Source organism: Sminthopsis crassicaudata, chromosome 3 (genome assembly GCF_048593235.1).
Source record: "Sminthopsis crassicaudata isolate SCR6 chromosome 3, ASM4859323v1, whole genome shotgun sequence".
In the NCBI taxonomy this organism is placed as follows: Eukaryota; Metazoa; Chordata; class Mammalia; order Dasyuromorphia; family Dasyuridae; genus Sminthopsis; species Sminthopsis crassicaudata.
Genome location: NC_133619.1, coordinates 418414184 through 418435940, shown reverse-complemented (window position 1 = coordinate 418435940; position 21757 = coordinate 418414184). Strand labels below are relative to the sequence as shown.

The window sequence follows — 21757 nt, the reverse complement described above, 5'->3', positions numbered from 1 at the left end:
GGTGGAATTAATTTCTCTGTGCACTTGTGAGAGAAGTCTTGGGAGGGAAAAATTCACATAACCTCAAAATAATCATATAAAATGGCTCTGAAGCAAAATGACAACTCCAGAAATCACCCAAGCATCCTTACTGGTAGACCTATTAAATCAAAGCAGCCAATTTATTGAGTTAGTTTCTTCAGAGTAACCTGCAGACATCTAAACTTTGCAAGGAATGAATTAATAGTTATTAATTAGTTAAGGAATTAGTTTGCAAGAACATGTAACATATTTTATAAGAGAAAGAAAATTTCAAGGTGTTTGATGATTTGTCAGGGGACTATGGAACTCTCTGCTTAAAATATAAATAGAGTTGTGAATATTAAAAGAAACCGTGGATATGAAGCATTTTACAAACCTGAAAATGCTATATAAATGCTAGTTATTGTTATTATTATTATCTTACAGTCATCAATATATAATCTGGTAATGATTTCACTTAACTGAACTCAAGAAGTATTTGTTTAACAATACTGGAGTGAATTAGTAAATATCTAACAATTCACCTTGAGCAAATAGATAATCGATGTATACATACTCATAACTTTTATTTGCATTATTAACAATATCTTAAGTCTAAACAATTAATGGATTAGTCCTGATTTGCAGTAAGTGCCAGTTTCTGAAATATAAATGGTTACACTGAAAAATTAACAATTGACTTATCAATTTGAGCTGGCTCAGGCATATTTCTGGCTATGAATCTGTTATTCCCCTAGCAGAAATAATACCTTTTTCTCTCAAAAAATAAAATATAAATATAGTTTGCTGACATTTAATTATAATATAAAGAATCTCCATAAAAAGTCATGAGATTCCTTTTCATTTTCATAATTACAGATGATAATTTTTAGAACAATATGAAGTTCCCTAGAGAATATCAGAATAGTATTTTCAGTACTAGGAAGAAGAACCACAATGAAGGAAATGGAAAGAAATTATAGCTCACCATTGGTCCAGGTTTTCCAGGCATTCCATGAGCACCACGTTGTCCCTAAGTAAGAACAATACATAGTAAAAAAAAAAAAAAAAAAATTATCTTCTCTGTGGTAAGAAATACTTGAAGTTCACACATTTTCTTTATAATTTTTATGTCTATAATTATTTTGCCTTAAGGAATAAAGATTTAATTTTGCTAAAAATAATATGAAAAAAAATCAAACTCTAATCTCAGAGGTTTAATACACATAAAATTCATTGATGTTATGCTAGGAATTACTATAATTTTACTTGTAATATTAATGAAGAATAGTTAAAGGATGAGAAAAAGAAAAAAAATTTAATAATTTTTCATATTTTAGCATAGATCTTTCTACTCAGAAAGCTCAAAGGCCTTGATAAACATGGATTCCTTATTCTTCTTAATATCCCAATTAACTCAGCCAATGTAAGGTCCTTTTTATACAGATTGAATAATTTAAGGGAAAAAATTATATTCTCTCAAGGGTATCTAAGTGATAATGCCAATTCTAATTGTGCAATTTTCTTTTAACAGACTATCCTGGATTTATATATTATGTTTTCCTATTCATTTTTAAGAACAGAGAAATAACTTCATATTAAGTCCATAACAAGAATCTGAGAATTTTTATGAATAGTTACAATATACTTTTTGAAAAAGTATAAAACATTGTGAAAGTACACTTTTTCATCCTAAAAGACTTGTATGGACACTTAATCCTTCCTAAGGAAGGAAAGTCAGTTGTAGAAACTCTATGAATTGTATATATTCAAAAGTTCAGGAAATTGGTCCAAAAAAATGACTGGAATCAAAGCTGAACTCTCAGACTGAACTTAATTTGACCTATGGCATACTTATTAAAGGCAAAATCTTTCACAGAACTACCACATTTCTTTTAACTCCTCAATGATTCACACTGTTTCTTAAGCCCCATGTAAAAATGAAAGATGATCTATTCATGACTAATTATGACTAACATTCACTGGGATTTGTATTTAGATTTTAGCTCTTATGTAATATTTGGACTAATTCTTAATTGTTATGAGTAGATGATGAGTTAAAATCTCAGACATATACTAGTTGTGTGACACTTATCTTCAGTTTCCTCATTTCTAAAATAGGAATAATAAAAGCACAAACCTACAAGGATTTTTATGATGATCAAATGAAATAATAAGCGTAAAGTGTTTTTAACACACAAATAAACACTATACAAATGTTAATTGTTGTTATTATTATTATAAAAGTTTTAATTTGGTCTAAGAACAAATCAAGAATCTAAGATAACAAATTCCAAAATAGACATGTATCAAAGATGCAAGATTTTTAAAAAATAGAATCATAATTTTAGAAGTCATCTAGTTCAATTTACTCCTTTCACATGAGCAATGAAATTAAAATGAGACCCAAAGTGTCATCTCGGAATCTAAATCTGGCACACTTTCTTCTCATACGGCTAGAAATGATTGTTACTACACTGTGTGAAATTTGACCTCCTTTTAAAAAAATCTTTTAGATATAAAAAACTTTTAGAATAAAAATATGCAGTTCAATACCATCCAAATACCAATATATTATTCAAAGAAGGATAAAATCACAAATTATTGAAATAATTTCTTAATATGGTAGGCCACAATGGAATTTTTGAAATAATTCCAAATTATTGACTCTTGTAGCACCATAAAGAAAAGCACAATCAACCAATTAACTGCATCTTTGTTTCATTGAAAACAACTCTTATTCCTGAAAATATTCTTCATTTAATCAGATTTTCTACTAATATAATTAACTTGCATCATAAAAACTGTCTTCAGGGAACTTCAGGGAAATTTTTTCACCTACTCCATCTTATGAAGTCAGGAAGAAAAAGAGATGAAAGACCTGAAGGATTCCCTTATTTGAAACTTGCTTTTTCTTTACAGCACTTAAAAATAGGTCCTGTACTCAACTGATGACAGTAGTTAAGAAATTATAAATATAGGTGAGTAATTTCTGGACATTAAAGGAAACATACTTGTTTATATCTGTAATACACATTTCTCTAGAATCATTTTCTTTAATCATTTTTACAGCAAATTATTGATGTTCATTTTCAATTACCACATTAAAAAAAAAAAAAACTTGAGGCCCATTTTGATTTATAAATACACATACATATGTACACATGTGTGTATGTGAATACATACACACATGTGTAGGCCTAATTATATATATGCTTTATATATTAAATATATGATGTATAAATGCACATATATATTAAGTTATATATTACACATTTTATGTACATATTGATTGGTTGGTTGTTGTCCTTTGTTCTTGAATAGGATTAAAGTAATATCACTATGATACAGTCATGTTACGATATGTCTGTGAATAATCAAACCAATATTAACTCAAAATGCTCTGTCACAGGTTGGGCACAAATAGTTCTTATGAACATTTGAAGTGGAATTGAAGTAGCTCAGAAGATACGTGAGATACACTAATTTTGTGTATCTCACGAATCTTCTGAGCTATTTCAATTCTACTTTGCTCACAGAGCACCTTCTCTGATGTGGGCACACCATGTCCTAATGCTAGTATCTCCTATGTTGGGCAATCAGTTCTGAAGTTCTTAAGTGAGATCTTGAGAGTGTTCTTGTATCACTTTATCTGACTACTATGAGAGCACTTGCCATGTGTGAGTTCTCCATAAAATAGTCTTTTGGAGAAGCAATTATTTGGCATTCAAACAATAGAGTTGTGCTCTCCTCATTAACATTTGAATGCTGGACAGTTTACTTCAAGAAAATAAACATATACACACACACACATATATATACATATATATATATATATATATATATATATATACATATACTTATATACATACATTAAGCATTTTAAAGTCAAACTGGGTCTCAGGGTTTTTTTTTAATATATGTGTGTCTTCATGCATGCATGCATGTATGTAAACAAGAGATACATAAACATTCTATTAAAGGAAAAGTAATATTAATAAAGACAGAAAATATGTAAACACTTTTAAAGAAATATAGAAATACTTACAGGAGCGCCTTGTGGACCAAGTCTCCCTCTCTCTCCTGGCATTCCTCTGGGACCCTATTAAATTTTTAAAAGGCAGTAATTATGTCTTATTTCAATGTCATTTCAAAAATAAAATTTGATAGAATACCTTAACCATAAAAAGAAGGTCTAGTCACAATAGTGAAAATTATAGACTCATACAATTCTAACGCTAAAAGAGAACTTCCATATTAACTAGTCTAGTTCCCTAATTTTAAATTAGTGATTATCAGTTTTTATATTTTATAGCATGATCATTAATTAAAGGCTTTTTCTCATCAACCACAGATTTAGTTCAATATTTCCAGTTCCCTCTCTCTATGAGAATCTTAAAAAGCAATCACGTATAAATTCATGGTCCCTCCTATATTCAGTACTTAGAAAAGGTATCCTGGCACACCATCCTGTATTTGGTACTTAGAAAAGGTATCCTAATACACTTAATTTATTCAGGAGTATAAAAGTCATCTTTACAACATCTAGAGAATTACTAGTTGCATTGATCACTTTTTTTACATATATTCCTAAATGCAAACATATATTATAAGGATATAAAATGATACCCACCATAGGACCCATTGCACCCATAGCACCCGTGGGGCCAGCTTCACCCTAAAAGGAAAATAGAAAAGTTACAACATTATGAAAAGGTTTTGATTGATGCTGTTACCTGGGCAAACCACATGGTACATTTTCAATGCCAGCTATAGAAATTTATTTTCTTTAGAATTCTAAAGAATTTGATTTCTTTAAATTCAAAGGAAATTTGATTTGGAATGTTTATCAGTTTAAAGTGAAGTTGGAAATTAACCAAGATTGTGAAAACATAATACAAAGATACCTTAACTTAAAAATATGGATTGAAGCAGTAATTTCTTATAGGTGGCCACCTTATCCGAAATATACACAGTAAGATATGTCAGTGGCAAGACTTAAACCCAGATGGTTTCTTTGCTTACTCTACATAATGTCTTTCTTCATTAACTTGCTAAGAAAGGGGGAAAAGCTAAAATCTTCCTGATTAATAGTTTAATGAAGGCAAGACTACACACAACTATGATTATCAGAAATTTAATAGCTTAGTAAGTGTTGGAATAGCAAAGGTAATAAAACATAAAACCCTATTGTCTGCTCAATTCAATATACTAAAATACAGTCCAGATTAGAATAATAACCTCTTCCTTCCTTGTTACCAGAACTGGAAGGAAGAATAATAGTAGAAAACTTAAAGGTAGAAAGGAGACTTAGAAGAAATGCTGCCAATAACCACATCTAATATCTTAGTTTTCCAATGTGTATTGTAATTCCAGCTAAATTTCTGAATTTTATCACTTTTAATAGCACCATATGGCTAGAGTAAAAAGTGTTTGGCCTATTGATAGTAGCAACACATGAATACATTAGATATTGAAAATTCCTAAATCCATAACTGTTGCTTTAACAAGACCATAAGATTTAGGCAGGTAACCAGTTACTCTATCACATAACAGGTGAAACAATGTACTTATCTCTAACCATCTCTAATAGTCATGCTAGGAAAATTACCTTTGCCCCTGTAGCTCCAATTTCTCCTTTAGGGCCTTCAAGACCTTTGTGTCCCTGGATAATTAAAAAAAAAAAAAAAAACCTTTAATATATATGTGGATCTAATTACTTCTGGAAAAGATCAAAAAAACAAAAGTAAAGAATCTTAAATGTTTCTTCACTAATTACAGAATATGAATATTTCTTTTCTTAAAAGGAAATTATTTTAAAATATTTCTATTTTTCATGCAAAAATTTCTATGTTAGTCATGTTGCAAAAAAAAAATCAAGAAAAAAAGAAAGTAAAAAACAATGTTTCAATTTGCATTCAGAATTCAACAATCTACTCTCTTGTAGATAACAGTTTTCCTCCTAAGTAGACACACATATATACATATAGTTTGTAACAACCCTTCCTACTAATTTGCAAACTCCATAAAGATGTGGAGTATGTCTTAACTATCTCTGTATTCCCATCCAATTATAGTTACATTACAATTTATTTTACATAATCTTTACTGATCATAAATCTTCTCTGAAAGTTCTAGCAAGAATCTCTAAGTTTAATGCTCTCAAGAATTTTGATTTTTGAAAGAGGATTCAATGAAAAATCATAGTAATTTCAGTGACCTTGGAATAATAACAAAACTAAAGCTAAATAAAGACAATTTTGACATTAGTGAGCTCTCCTTTCTCTCTTATGTACACCCAATAAAGAAAAATATATATCACATTACCAAAAAAAGGAGAACAAATTTACACTTACCCTGTGTCCCTTTAAACCAGGAAAACCAGGTGCACCAGGAAAGCCACGTGCCCCCTAGAAATAAAGAATGAAGTAGAGAGGTAGGAAATGAAGGAGAAAGAAATGAAGGTAAGAAAGGAAAAAAGCCAAGTTAGGAATAGGTAAACATTGTCAAATACATTTTAAAGTAAGTCTCTGCTACAGTAATACAAATAAGATATCAATAACACATTTCATTAATCAAAATATCCCCATAGGATTATTATGTTAGAATGGGAGGTAATAATAATCTGTTGAAAATGGAAAGCTAGATTTGTCTGTGATATAAAATATTAAAAATTGCTAATTTTCCAACATTTCAAAAATGGTGACAATGATAGCACTGTAATTATTAACTATAAGACATCATGAAAATAAATACAAACTTATTGGAATTAATATTTAAAAGAAATATTACTAAACTTTGAAAAACAAAATAGCAGAATTTTCTAAAATTTGAAATGCTATAGACTTTCTGGACAGTCCTGATTTGTTTATTTCTCATGAAAATCTATATTTCTATGAAGGAAAAATGTATTTATATACTTCTAGGTCATGTTTGTATCAGGATGATTAAAGTAATGATAATAGAAAAAAAAGCTTTAGGAAACTGATGATTTGATAATCTTTTAATTATATTTATATACACATTTTGTAATATCTCTGTGACAAATACATATATATTTCTAAGTTTCAAATCAGTGGGAAAGAAGAATGGAAAATGGAAGAGAGAGAATGAATTTGCAATAAGTTTAGTAATAAAACTACCTAACAAAGTTATTATTTCTATATAATATTACCTGGCATTTCCTTAATGATTTTCATCTTTTTATGCCTCAATAGAATGTAAGCTTTTCAGAGCAGGTATTGTTACATTTTTTTGCCTTTTCATAACTAATTATCATAGGTGTTTGCATATTATGGCAGTTTTTTACTTATTAGTTTAACTTTATTTGGCTGATGATAATAGAAATAGAAAAATGCTAATCAAAATATTTAAAGATTTTTTTTCATATATATTTTAAACTTTCTCCTGGATCAGTATTTTCTTTTTTTATAGAACCTAATTGTTGGTAAATTGATTGCTTAGCTTCCTCTCATTCTATAGATTCATTTTGAGAATAATTATGAACTTGCAATAGAAATTTTCCAACTTATTCAGTTTAAGAAATGATTCTCCATGCTACCTGTAGAAAAAAACTCTTTGATTACAAAGACCCAATCCTTTTTAATACAATATTGTATGTAGCCATTCTATAAACACAAGAAAAGTAGATAAGACAATGTTTTTCACCACCATACAGCAAGAGAGGCAAATATGATTGAATTATAGTGTACTGGATTTGGAGTTTAGATATAAAATTTTAAATCTTCATTCAGATATTTACTAGCTGGGTGACCATGGAGGTAAGTTGTTTGCATTAATAATCTCACTGACTAGGTATGAAGAGAGAACTGTGCATATGTTAAAGTGCTATATAATACTGAGTTTTCATGTCCAATTGTACAATTCTCTAGTTACCCTTTTATAGAGCTATCCAGAAGAATTCTTTTTTCCTTTGAAACACAGTACTTCAAGGTCTTCTTTCCTGCACTCTCCCTTCTTTGGAAAAAAAAAATCTGCTTCCCTTCCATATTAATCTAATCCTTTAGAGTCTTCTTCTTGTCTTGACAGAGAATTATAGAGCTGAATGTCTCAGCATCACCAGTTAACCTGTCCAATTTTATGCTCTTAATGAGAAATTCTCATTACATTAGGGGATTACATATTCCCTAACATAGCAGGAAAATGTACCAGATGTACAAGCTTTAACAAAAAGTTCTCATTCCAATTTGACCCAAGACTGTCATCATTTCCCAAACACAGTCTGTTCTTTTGCACTCATGGTGTGCATGTGTGATATGCTGACAATGCACATTTCCCCCCTCTAGTAGAGCCACACAGTGGATGAGCTAAAGAATGTGCTCTAATGGAAGGATGGAGACATTTAAAAGACTTTAATCCTTTTACTCTTTGAAATGTCCATCTGTGCATGTGATTAAGCCTCCTGATTTTTCTCTGTATTTACATCTATGTCTGGCCTGAAGTTTTGTTTAGGAATTTGGCGGAATGGCAGGGGAATAGAAGAAGGATGGCCAGGAGGATATTGAGGGAAGGAAGGGAGAAACTGGAAAACTGGTTTTATAGTTGTAGTTGACACAATAATTAAAACACAGAGGAATCTTCATAAATAAAAACAAAGGCAAAGTTTAGCTTTGAATCTCAGTAGTTTTCACATAATAAATTTAGGCCAAAAATGAAGTTTTAAGGATATAGTATCTAAGATCCCATCCAACTCTAAAAGTCTATGTTTTGCTTTGTTATATTAGGTCAGAATATGATTCAGTAAATTATAAAAATGCTCCCAACACTATTTCATAGACTGGAAATACCAACTATTTTGTGGATAGGCAGGGTAGATGTGGTTGTATGTATGTTTTGTTTTGTTTTTAACATTATTTTTATTTTGCAGTATCTTCATGCAATTTTTATACAGCAGAAAAAACTTACCGGAGATCCTGAAAACCCTACTTCACCAGGATTTCCATTTCTACCTGGTTCACCCTTTGCATTAAAAAAAAAAAAAAATTAAAATTAAAATAATGTCTCTTCATTGGATAGATACTAAATATTTTGTATGCAAATAAAATGTCTCCTTGGAATGATGAGTGTCCTATTTTTGTCAATCTTCATGTAAAAATATGATTCAGTGAAATTTTGGCCGTCTCTTTTCTAGTGGTACAAAGAATCTAAAGAACTACTATAACTACTCTGTTGCTATGATTACCTTTATTTTTATTTCATGAATTTCATAGTAATTTTATCTTAAAATGCTATATTTCCTGGAGAAGACTCAAAAAGCCTCCCTTATTACAGAGGGAGATAGCAGAAAAGCTGAAGTTCACAATTATATAATTATGCTGTGGCATAGCCAAAAACAGAATGAGAACTTATTCTCCAACCTAGACTGTTACACTTCTAAGCTGGTTATATCTTCGATTTAATTCACAATTTTATTGCATAAATCAATGTCTTAATCATTAGTAAACCTTATACTTGCTGTATTGGTGCAGAGTTCAAAATGAAATGTTGAGAAAAAAGAATTTTTTAAAAGGCTACTACTTTGGATTTATTAGTAGCCTTCTATATCAAAACTTTAGCATCTCACTTGAAAGTTCATGAATTGTGTGCCTTTACAACAGAAAAAAAAAAAAGTTATGTCTGTTCTTCTTGTGTCTATGACATACATAGATAAAAGAGTGTGCTAACAGATGTTGAAAATGCCATCCTGAAATTACCAGCTAGACTATATTTATAAGATTTAGATTGAACTAAGTCAAGAGAAAAATAAGAAAATAATGAAAATTCTCATCTAACATTCTATTTCATTCCATTTCAAAATTACTAAACTAAAGATCCAAACTCAGCTTACATCTTCACCAGGTTTCCCAGGAGGTCCCTCTGGACCACGGGCACCAACTGGACCCTGACAAAAAAAAAATTATAAAATGTCAATAAAAGAAAATTTTAAAACATCCTTGAGAAATATACATTTTGATATTACATTTCAGTAATATCAAAGATAATTACTTGCATTACTAATATTTTGAATCTCTTGTTTCAATCCTTAGATAATATACATTTTGACTAAGTACAAAAGAAACTGTTAAAATGCAGTGTTTAGCAATGACCAATGGTACCATTCAAAATACTTTAGTTATATGCAAAAACAGAGAAAGAGTACAGACACATTCCAAATGCATATAAGTCCATCAAATTTCAGTGTTAATGGCATGCTACATTACAGATAGGATTTGTTATATTTATAAAACATTATACATTTCTAATGTGTTTGTGTAACTGGTTATATATGCTTACTTGACATTACCATTGGGCCTGGTTCACCAGGTTCACCTGGAGGGCCTATGGGACCAACACCGCCCTAAAATTAAAAGATAAACAGGAAAACAAATGAGATACCAAAAACAATTTAGCATTTTGTCCTATCCAAGAGCAATGAAGTTCAAATGGTTCTATATAAAGTACTTCCCACAAAAGAGGTAAAAATATATTTGATTTATCCAAGAATGATTTTTTTAAAAATCAGTTACATAATAAAGTATGCTATATAAACATTTAAAAAAAACTAAATGAAATTTGGTTACACCATATAAACAATTACATTTCTGATCACAATATTTTTATGGTTTGTAAAAAAAAAAAAGTCAATATGACTTACTTGTTTTCCTTGTAAACCTTGAGGTCCCCTTGGTCCCACTGGACCCTATAACAAACAAAAAGTAATATTCCATTGTTCTTTATAACAACTGTCAAATATATAAGCAATATCCAGCTTAAGGCAGAAAGAATAAGACTTTGTCAATGATTATGGCAACTTAACACTTCCTTTGTGGGCAGAATTTAGGACTACGATGAAATTAAAGAGAGAAAGGCAGAATTAAACTAGCAAGAAACAAAAGCAGAGGGCCAAGAATTTAGGAGATATATAAAATTCAGATAACACTTGGGCACTTGGGATGATTTCTACATACATTCTCAGTATCACAAAGAAAAATGAATAGTGTGTCCTCATACACCCAATATATTTGATACTGGGAGAGTCACATAGCTACAGACCAGTTCAATAAAATAAACATCAGAATTTTTTTGTTTTGTTTTATTTTGTTTTAACAATCTTGGCATGCAGAAAGTAGTTTCTGACAACTTGCCTATTCAATTCTTCAACTATGATATAGATAATTTATGATTTAAATCAGCAAATTTAAAGGACTGATTTGGATCATTTCACAGTTTATGTTATTGCCTGTAAGAACTTATTATCTAAAAGCTTTAATGTTTGGATAAATTCTTTTTCTCAAAGAATTTTTAAACATGGCAAGAAGATCAAAGTAACTCTTTTTAACCTAATATTTAATAATAATGGTGGTTGTAATAGGGGTTCTTCAGTGGATCTAAGATCTGATTATATGGATACTTTCCACATCAATACACGTGGGACATTATCTATATCTTCTACCCTGTGTGACTTTCCTTCATTTCCTCCCATAAATCCTTAAAAGAGAAAGCCAATATGTTAGAATCTTTTTGTAGGTCTTTTCAAATTTATAAGAACCATTTAAACAAAAGGGCTAATAAACAGTTACCTTTATCTAATACTGAATGAATAATCAATCCATTTTTTTCCCCCTGAGGCTGGGGTTAAGTGACTTGCCCAGGGTCACACAGCTGGGAAGTGTTAAGTGTCTAAGACTAGATTTGAACTCGGGTCCTCCTGAATTCAGGGCTGGTGTTCTATCCACTGCGCCACCTAGCTGCCCCCTCCATTTCCTTTTCCAGTCAGTCATTAAGATGACATATTTTATTCAATTTCTTGAAGACAAGGAATCATACTATTTGAAATCCCACATATACATATATATATATATATATATATATCATCTATCTATCATCTATCTGTCTCTATTTATCTATGCATCTATTGCCCTTTGAGTGATCTACAATTTTGATTCTACCCATCTTTGTGTTGTTTCATGACTTGCAGTCATACAGTAGTATCACTAGAAGAATCATAGTATAGAGTAGATAAAATGTTGGGATTAAAATCTAAATATTCAGTGCCTGCTTTATGGGGCTGTTGTAAAGAAAGCACTTTGCAAGTGTTCTAGCCATTACACTACCTAGTTGCCATCACACTAAACAATCCCAAGTATCAACACCATAATCCAAAGAATTCATTATGAAACTATTCCTAATCCTCCAATTTGTTAATATTTCACCTAAAATTAGTTTATAATAATTTTAATATTTTAAATACTTATTGTTGACCTATTTTTCTAAGTGATAGAACATAAGCTTCTTGAGGTTTATTTAATGTAATGGAGTTCAGATAGAAATACTTCTAGAACATGTCTCTAACCTGCTAGTATTCTTTTATATTTAACATTTCCTGAACTCCTATACAGGTAAATAAATTAGAAGCTTTTATAGTTGGACAAAATCAATATAATTTATTTTTACTAGTATTATTATTATTCTATAATCATTATCTTTTGGATGGAGTTCAAATTAAAATAATCTTAGGATAAATTGCTATCCTGATGGTTTTTCATTATATGATTTTCATCTACTTGCCCATATTTTTAAATTTTTCATTTTATGGGAGGCAGCTAGGTGGTGCAGTGGATAGAGCACCAGCCCTGAATTCAGGAGGACCTGAGTTCAAATTTGATCTCAGACACTTAACACTTCCTAGCTTTGTGACCCTGGGCAAGTCACTTAATCCCAGCCTGGGGGGGGGGGGGAATTAATTTTATGCAGCTTGTAGATTATTAATTTTGGAGATGGCAACCTATTAAAATACTGCCTATAAGTTTTTACGATTCAATATTGTATCTAAGAAATTATAGACAATAATTTGGTCTTTGATAATAGACTGAAAGTAAAACATTTTAATGCTTCTGTTTTTCTAGCTTGGGAAGTTGTCATATGTAAAATTCTTTTAAAATAGTGAGTTTCTGAAGTATAATTTTAATCAGGACTAGGTCATATTTTGCTAGGTATTTGGTGCAAGGTATTTTTTAACAGATTATAGCAATCTGATACAATCTCAATCATTTTGTCGCAGAATCTATGTTGATCACTAAATCTACATTATATAATGATAATCTAGATAATTTCTGATGGCATCATCTTAATACTGTATTATATTATAAATATCCTTCATTTAAAGAAAAAAAATCTCTGACTCAGTCATTTGTCCAAAGGTCCTTTGTCAACATGTTATTTGTTGAGTTCATTATGAATACCAACTCAGAGAACTTTTTTATTCCAATTTTGAGTCTTAGTCATTTCATAAACTCAGTTATATTCAACAAATCTGAAGGTATCTATACTTCTACATTTTTGAGATACCTGACAGGCCTATATAGCTATCACAGGGTTTTAGGGAACAATAATTTCTCATTATCCATTATTTTAGCAAGTATTGCTATTGTCTCAAGTGATGCATTCTCCCAACTTCAATAATGCTTTGGACTTTGATGGGATGGTAATGGTGATAGTTGTTATTTTTAAATGGCTAATATGCAAGAATAGAATCAAAAGACTATCTATGGACAGTATAACATCTCCAAACCATACATTTTAGTTTCATGATAATAAAATAATCTACAATTTTACTGAATATTTACTTTAAATTTGTTAGATATTCCATTAACCAAATCAATCATTGTTTAGTATCATAGTAACTTTGCATGATTTGATGTTTTTAATGTATCACTCTATCTTTACTTTCTTAAATAAAAAAGATGTATATATCTTCATATACATATCTGTGAATAATTTTATAATTAAAGTGTAAAATAATATTTAAACTTAAATCACATTAATTTAAAGTAATTAAATATTTAAAATAATATATTTAAATATAATATTCCTCCTACTTGGGATTATCATTTGCTAAGACCAAAAATGAAGCAACTTGACATAAATATGGAATTGTCTTCAGAGTCAAGAGTCCTAGATTTTAGTACTAAAACTGACATAAACTGGCTATGTGACTCTGGATAAGTCACTTATCCCATGGTGCTCCAATAGTCCAAGATTCTAAATATCAGAACAAGAATCAATCTGCGTTGGACAAAGTTCCTCACTGAAAAACTCCAATGACATCATAGGAATGGTTTCCCTTCATTCCCTCTCACTCAAAAAAAAAAAAAAAAAAAAAAATCAAAGCTACTTTCAAAAGAAAGGGAGAGATACAGACCAGACAGCGAGAAATACAAGTGAGCACTATCTCCAAACTCCTCCAAACAGATTTAGAAAATGTATCAGACCAAGTTTCTTCCCTCTTAAAAATATGTGGTCCAAGAAGTCAGCAATGCTTTTGTGTTTGTCTTTGCATCTCCAGTGTTTAGTGCAATGCCTGACACATAGTGGTAGTTCATTAATATTTGTTGAATTAACTTGATTTAAATTGAATTGAAGGGAAAAATATGAACTCCTTGAGAAGAGGAACTGTTTTGCCTTTTTACTTATATACCTAACTCTTAGAATAGTGCTTTGCACGGGCAGCTAGATGGCACAGTGGATGGAACTCAGGAGCAACTGAGTTCAAATGTGGTCTCAGACACTTAACACAAACTAGCTGGGCAAGTCACTTAACTCCAGTTGCCTCAGCAAGAAAAAAAAAAAAAAAAAAAGAATAGTGCTTTGCACAAAGTATACAGCTAGTAAATCATTCATTCATTCATTATAGATGTATTAGAGTATTGAAAAATACTATTAACAACAACTAAAGTGCTTATGAGAACTTGTTAAAGATTTAAAATTGGAATGTTCTTTTCAAGAACATTTAGCTCAACTGTTCAACAACATAATTTGTCAGGTAAAGAAATAGAGGCTGATGGGAGTTAAGATGGTCATGTTTACACTGGTAGTATTTAACATAAATAGATAATGTCTAGGTTCTGGTGGAGATATAAAGTTTTGGTGACAGACTATTTGTCTTCAAATTCTTATAGGCTGTTTAAAATGATATTTTATTGCCAACCGTAGTTTAAATTTGCTTCATTGAGGGAATGGAAGCCTTAATGGTGAACAGAAAGGAAATAACTATGAAAGCATATGATATGACAGTGAGAAAATTTGGAAAGGCACAAAGACATTTGTCACCCAAGAAAAGTGCTTCCAAATACAAAGAAATATAAAATAAAAAATTACAAAGATAACTTTTCTTGTACCAAAATTTTGCAAAGATCTGGCCAGTCCAGATTCATATATTTTTCATTACTGAGCTCAGAAAGGAGAAAGGAAAACAAATAATAAGTTTAAACAAAAATTTTAAATTAAATAAATGCCAACACCACTAATAATGATAGTACATAATCTGGTATTGGAATATGTGCATCCATAATTGTGATTTGTACATTAACAACTATTAGGTAGAGAGTTAATTTAGTGAAGTCTATCTTTTCACATATGATTCCCTCCACTCCAAAAGTACTTAAATTAAACATATGTACTTACCACAGAACCAGGCATCAGTCCCATCTGACTTCCAAGTCCAGATTTTTCATCTAACCCAGCCATCTGAGCTGAAAATGGCTAAAAGATGAGAAAATTAATATTATTCTCACAGAAAAGGAAACACACACATACATTACCAGATTTTATTTTTTACTTAACATTGGAAATCTTTGTAAATTCCCTTTGTAGGAACAACTCATTCTTGAATCCTATAAACTTAGTATGTAGCAATACTTAGAAAGTATAAACATCATTTTCTCCTTTGTAGAAAAAAGGAAGGTGAATCTCAGAGAGATTAAGCACATCACATCAAGAATTATCGATGGTATGATTCTTAAGTATCCATTAAAGTAAATGCTGCTGAAGAACCAAGAATCAACTCCATACTGTGATGAGCTAATATAGTAAGAAAAACTAATAACCAAGTAATGAGTAAAAGATATGTTTGAATATGTTTAGTCTTTCATATAAATAAAACATACCCTGCTGATGCCATCTGGCCCTGGATGGGATGGATGTCCTGGGGGTCCAGGAGCACCTGGTTGGCCAGGAATTCCCGGTTCTCCATCAATTCCCTGTGGACCACGTGCACCCTAGAAAACAAGAGAAGAAAAATAACAGTTGTTTTCCCAGACTCATATGGGAAAGAAAAGCTAACAGATCAGTTTTCTTTGTGTAAAGTATGTATCTATTGGTAGATATTTACAGAAATAATTTGGCATTCATACAGTTTAATGATAAGATAATTCTGCCCCTATCATCAAAGTCAGTATTCCACTGAATTTCTACTATTGGAGACATAATTTTGGCAAAAAATTTTCTATTAAATGCATTTATTGAATGATTATTCATATTCAACATATCAGTCAACAATCATTTTAAGTGCTTACTATATGCCAGGCACTATGACAAGGACTGAGAATACAAAGAAAAGGAAAAAAAATTAGTCTATGACTGAAGGCTTTACATAATAAAGGGAAATATCTATTTATAAGTAAATATAAGATAGATACAAAGGCAATAAATATATGGTAGCCTTAAAAGTGATACATGGCAACTTGGAGAACTGGGGAAAACCATTTACAGAACTTGAGGCTTGAACTGAATCTTGAAAAAAGTCTGAGATTCCAAATGCCAGGGGTGATGAGAGTTAGTTTCTGAACATGAAGTACAATACATATTAATACAAAGATATGGAGATGGAAGATAAAGCAGTTATGTTGTGTGTGACAAAGCAAGTTGACCAATATGGAGGAACAGTGGAGTACGTAGAGAAGAGTAATATATAATAATCCTGGAAAGATAGGAAGGTTCATATTGTGAAGAATTTTATATAAACAGAAGATTTAATTTTATTGGGAGCATAATAGAGAAATAGTATTATAATCTCAGCAAACTATTATACTAGTAGTGTTTTTAGCCCCCTGTACTCATCTCTGCATCCATCTCATTATCATTTTATAATTCATCAAAGTTTGAAAACTGATTCTGAAGAGCTGAATTGTGACATATTCAAGTCATAAACAAATAGCTTTCTTGCCATCTGTTGTTATTTGCTACCCTTGCCTTTGAGGATGCACAAGCAATAATGTCTCACAGTTTCTACCCCAAGATCATGAAATAATATAAACTCTTCCCTTCTTTTCTTTCTTCTTCACTACATTATTAGTCTGAAAGCTGTAGATTAAGGAACAGAAACAACCAATAATATATCTTCCCATCAATTGTTGCCTTAGAATCTGAGAAATTTTCCAAAAGAGAAATTGACAAGTTTATATCAGATAAAATTGTATATAAAGGGGGCAAAGAAACCTAGAAAGTCACTTAGTTGTGGGGTATTTCAAAGAGCAATTTAAGATTTTATGATATTGGTAGAAATACACAAAAGCAAGCAAAGTCAAAGACAATCTTTCCTCTAAATGAGCTTCCATTTAGAGAGCTACTAATTCATGGGAATTTTACAGGAAAAAAAAAACTGATTTAACTATTTAGTCTCCAAAAATTAACTTCTCAAACTCAATACAACTATTTTAAAATCTTTTAACATATGTTGTACAATTTTGCTATTCACAGTATTGACTTCACATAGTTAACTTATTCTCTTTTGCAAGTCATTTTCTTCACTATGTGATATCTAGAGTAATACTTTTCCCAATCTGCTCAACTCCTATCTCCAATCAATTCATTCTCTCAATTAAGTTCATTTATGTTTTATTATATTTTTATTTTATTCCTAACCAGAATTCAACTAATCCAGTGATCAATAGAGGAAACCACTGAGATACAAAACCCAGTCAAGCTTTTCAGAGGAGAAAGCAACAATAATGGTGTCAATTCCACAAATCAATGATACAGAAATAACCCTATACACAACCCTCATATGTTCATTTTCATTCTTAAAAGTCTTAAATTTTAGCTTTTAATAATAAGAGTCAAATCAGGAATTTATAAAACAATAATAAATTTTATGACAAAAGAAGAGAATAGCTAGAAAGTAATTGGTAGTTCAAAGGGAAAACAACAGAGGAGGAGAGCCTCCTTATGTAAAACATGAGAACATACAGAACACTAATTGCCAATGAGTCAGCATTTCATAAATTGATTAGTATATTGTGAGAGAGAAGAAAACTCATCAAGGAATAATACTACTCTACAATTACTACAAGGAAGTAGTAAAAGTAGGTAGTTCAAGTTTTATGATTTTAAAGAGGGTTGAATAAAACTTAAATAGAATATGTTTGTTTTATTACCTGCTAATGCTATTATAATTTACTTACATAATAAATCAATTTGCTCCTCATAGCTGACTTTAAAATTTGGAAAAGAAATAGATTTTAATAGTACTAAACAAAAATTCAGTTTGTTGAATTAATCAATCTAATTAGTCCCTGTGTGGTAGAAAACATAGCATGGTCTATGAAACCTATATTTTATATTTTCTTTTTATAATTTTTTAGACAAGCATTAAATTTCCTAGAAAAGAAAACTCTCCTTGCCAGCACTTATTTCTAAAAACCAACAGATCAGTGAAGTATCTTCTTTATACATAAAGGTTCACCTTGATATTTAAGCTGCCAAATGCAAATCTATAGAGTCAAAATGAAATAGAATTTTACATAATTACTAAGAGAAGGAGGAGGTGAATTATCCTCTTAAGTAACTGAAGTAACTTCTAGAGACTAAAAATTTAGTCTACAATTGTCATCACAAATTTATATGTATGTGTATATAGATAGATAGATAATGTATATACATGTATATCCTTTAATATTTTGTTTGTATGTATATATCTGCATGTTGCTCCCTGATTAGATTGTGACTTTGTCAAACACAATAACTTTCTTTTACTTTTCATTTTATCCCTGGCAATTAGCACAGTTCCTGAAACAGAGAAAGTATTTAATAAATGTTCATTGACATTACATACTAACTCATTACATGCTATAATTTATAACATAAATAGATATTATTATATATGGAAAATAAAATATACAATCTATGCTTTTAATGAGGTTTTGCCGTGCAAGACAAAACACATACACATACACACACACACACACACACACATAGTACTAGATATTATTCTCCATCATCAAAGTGAAGGAAAATCTAGGGAGTTATAGAAACAGAAATTATCTTTCCATCTTCCACTATTTAAGAGAGCCATTTTTCTGGGAGAGTTATCTATAAATATACTTTATGAATAAATGCAAATTAAAGTTTTATTATGCCAAACCTTGATTGAAAAATATAGGCTCCACATGTACAGAACTGGGATTTTGAAAATAAAGAAAACATTTTATTAAATGAGAATTTAATCTATTAATAAGATTATATATGAAAACACCCTCCAAAATGTTACTTAATAAACCCAATGGAATGTCTCAAATGATAAACTTGGGAGGTCCTAAAGACCAATTTTTATAAAAGTTCCAAATTCAACTGATGTGCAAACTAGAAACTAGAAATGTTATATTCATATTCTTAGAGAAGAAAAATAATAGTCAATTTATGTTTATATGTTTCCATTTTTAATTAAATGCAATCCCATAAGGCACATAACATTAATCATCCTTTTGTTTTTAATACAATCTAAAGTAATAAAAGGAATATCTCTAAATTGCCACTAGATGGCAACCTTTAAACACTCATAGTTGACATACTAGTTCAGCCATATATGGGTAAATACAACTCATGAACAGAATCATAATTTTTTCCATTCTAATTTTAGAAGTAATCTAATATAATCTTCTCAACTTGTAGATAAGGGGATTGTGTCTCAGATAGATGAAGTTACTTGTTAAGGACGGTTTTGACTCTTTAGAATCAGCCAGTATGATTTCACTTCTCCCCACCATAGCTGGCAGATATAATGTATAACAGGAAAGGGGAGGAACTTGAGACTATAACTAGTACTTAATTTGGCACACATAAGACACACACACACACACACACACACATAAAATCCCTTTTTGCAGTCTGAGAGAAGATGCATTTTTCAAACCCACTTATACTACTTGAGGATTTCTCCACATGCTTCAGAAAAGCAATAACTTCATCATCCTTCAAGATTCAGTCACCCTTATACTCATACCTTATCTTTACCCTCTTCACCTCCATTAGATGGCAGAAATGTGCACTTCAAAAGAAGGGTATTCAAAGAGGGGATTCACCAAAGGCATTTCATTTCCCATATAGCTGCCCTTTTGGGGGACTTCATTGGCTTTTCTATCATTCCTCATTTTTCCCATGTTTACAGTTTCTTTCGTGCATAATCTTCCCTTATAAGACTATAAATTTTTTCAAAGGCAGAGAACATCTTTGTCTTATGTTTTGCATATAGTGGGTATTTAATAAACTGTTGACTGGCTGGCATAATGTTAAACAGAAGACAAAAGTTCACTTCACAGTTTCACAAGCAGAATTATTGTCCATAACCTCAGCAGGTAAGTGGCACCAGGGATAAGAGTGCTGAGGTTGGAGTTAGGAGCACAACTGAGTTCAAATCCAGACTCAGAAACTTACTGGGTTTGTGATTTTGTGTCACTTTATCTCTGCCTATTTCCTCAAGTGTAAAATGGAAAGCATCATAGCACCTATCTCACAGAGTTGTTGAGAATATCAAATAAAATAATGTGTGTAAATTACTTAGTGGTGTTCCTGATAGGCATTAGTAAATATTTGATTTTTATGCTTCCCCTTCCCTAGTCCTAGAAGCCAAAAGAACAAGAAGCACTATTGGAGGAAGCTTGAGTCACAACAGAAACAGCTTTAATCAATTACATCCCTTCCTCTTTTCACTTCTATCTACTGTTTAACATATAATCCACTATTTAACTTGATGAGGTGTCATCAAGTTCTCAGACTTCAGTTTCCCTTTATTCCTTAACATTTTTACATGGTGCCAGAAACAGAACTGGTCAGGAAATCAAGATCTGGAATCAAAATCAGACTGTGTGACTCTGGACAAATCACTTTATTTCTCAAGATTCTGGCTTTCTCTTTCAGACTCTCAATTGCAGAGACAATATAATATATATATAATAGGCATATATATATATACACATATACATACACATATATATATATGCAATATAAATATATACAAGAAAACTTGCAGTGGTGTGCAGAGAAGGGAGAATGAGTAAAAAAAGAGATGAGTAATGAATATGATTTTTCTAGAATCATTACTCATGAGCAGGGTCCTTGTTTAAAAAAAAAAAAAGGCAGAGTTTTGTTGAGCACTTTATACAAAATTCAATCTTTACATTCTCAGTTCCTTGAACTAGGCAGATAGAACCAGAGATTCAGGCATGGCAATGGGTTTCACCTTTCAAGATTTTATTTAGTAGCTGCAAATAAATCTATCACAATGGTTTCTGAAGCAGGGTAGGTGAAATGGACATTCAAGGTGTATAAAAGTGGAGGGGTCTGTGACGGGGATAGTATATCAAATCTAGAAAGCTTTGTCTGGTGACTATGGTTAAAAACTCTTGGGAAGAATAAGAGAAGGAATGAATTTTATTACCTTTTAGAAATTCTTTACATGATTTGTTTCTTTCTTTAACTCATTCCTATCCACCCACTCTCATGTTTGGAGGCAAAAAATAAGTTCAGTTGCAGTCAATTCTCTAATTTAGGCATATATTAGAAAAAATATTAAACTTTAAATGCATTCTACTGAATCACAGATAAATGATGGCATTGCTCATCAGAATATTCTATTTGTTAACTTGTAGAAAGCATATTATGAGAATATGTAATAAAGAAACAAGAAAAAAATCAGATTCTTTAA

At 30.8% G+C, this 21757-nt stretch overlaps 1 protein-coding gene across 2 annotated transcripts in view; it reads right to left on the bottom strand.

The window, feature by feature from the left end:
• Positions 1 to 21757, bottom strand: part of COL5A2 (collagen type V alpha 2 chain) — a 184685-nt gene that overhangs the window by 56311 nt on the left and 106617 nt on the right. For both annotated transcript variants that reach the window (XM_074302889.1, XM_074302888.1), the window contains 11 exons: positions 15945 to 16055; positions 15463 to 15540; positions 10655 to 10699; positions 10304 to 10357; positions 9848 to 9901; positions 8926 to 8979; positions 6357 to 6410; positions 5612 to 5665; positions 4634 to 4678; positions 4049 to 4102; positions 989 to 1033 (listed from right to left, as the gene is read on the bottom strand). In XM_074302889.1, coding sequence (XP_074158990.1) covers positions 989 to 1033; positions 4049 to 4102; positions 4634 to 4678; positions 5612 to 5665; positions 6357 to 6410; positions 8926 to 8979; positions 9848 to 9901; positions 10304 to 10357; positions 10655 to 10699; positions 15463 to 15540; positions 15945 to 16055 — 648 coding nt within the window. The remainder of the gene's footprint in view (positions 1 to 988; positions 1034 to 4048; positions 4103 to 4633; positions 4679 to 5611; positions 5666 to 6356; positions 6411 to 8925; positions 8980 to 9847; positions 9902 to 10303; positions 10358 to 10654; positions 10700 to 15462; positions 15541 to 15944; positions 16056 to 21757) is intronic.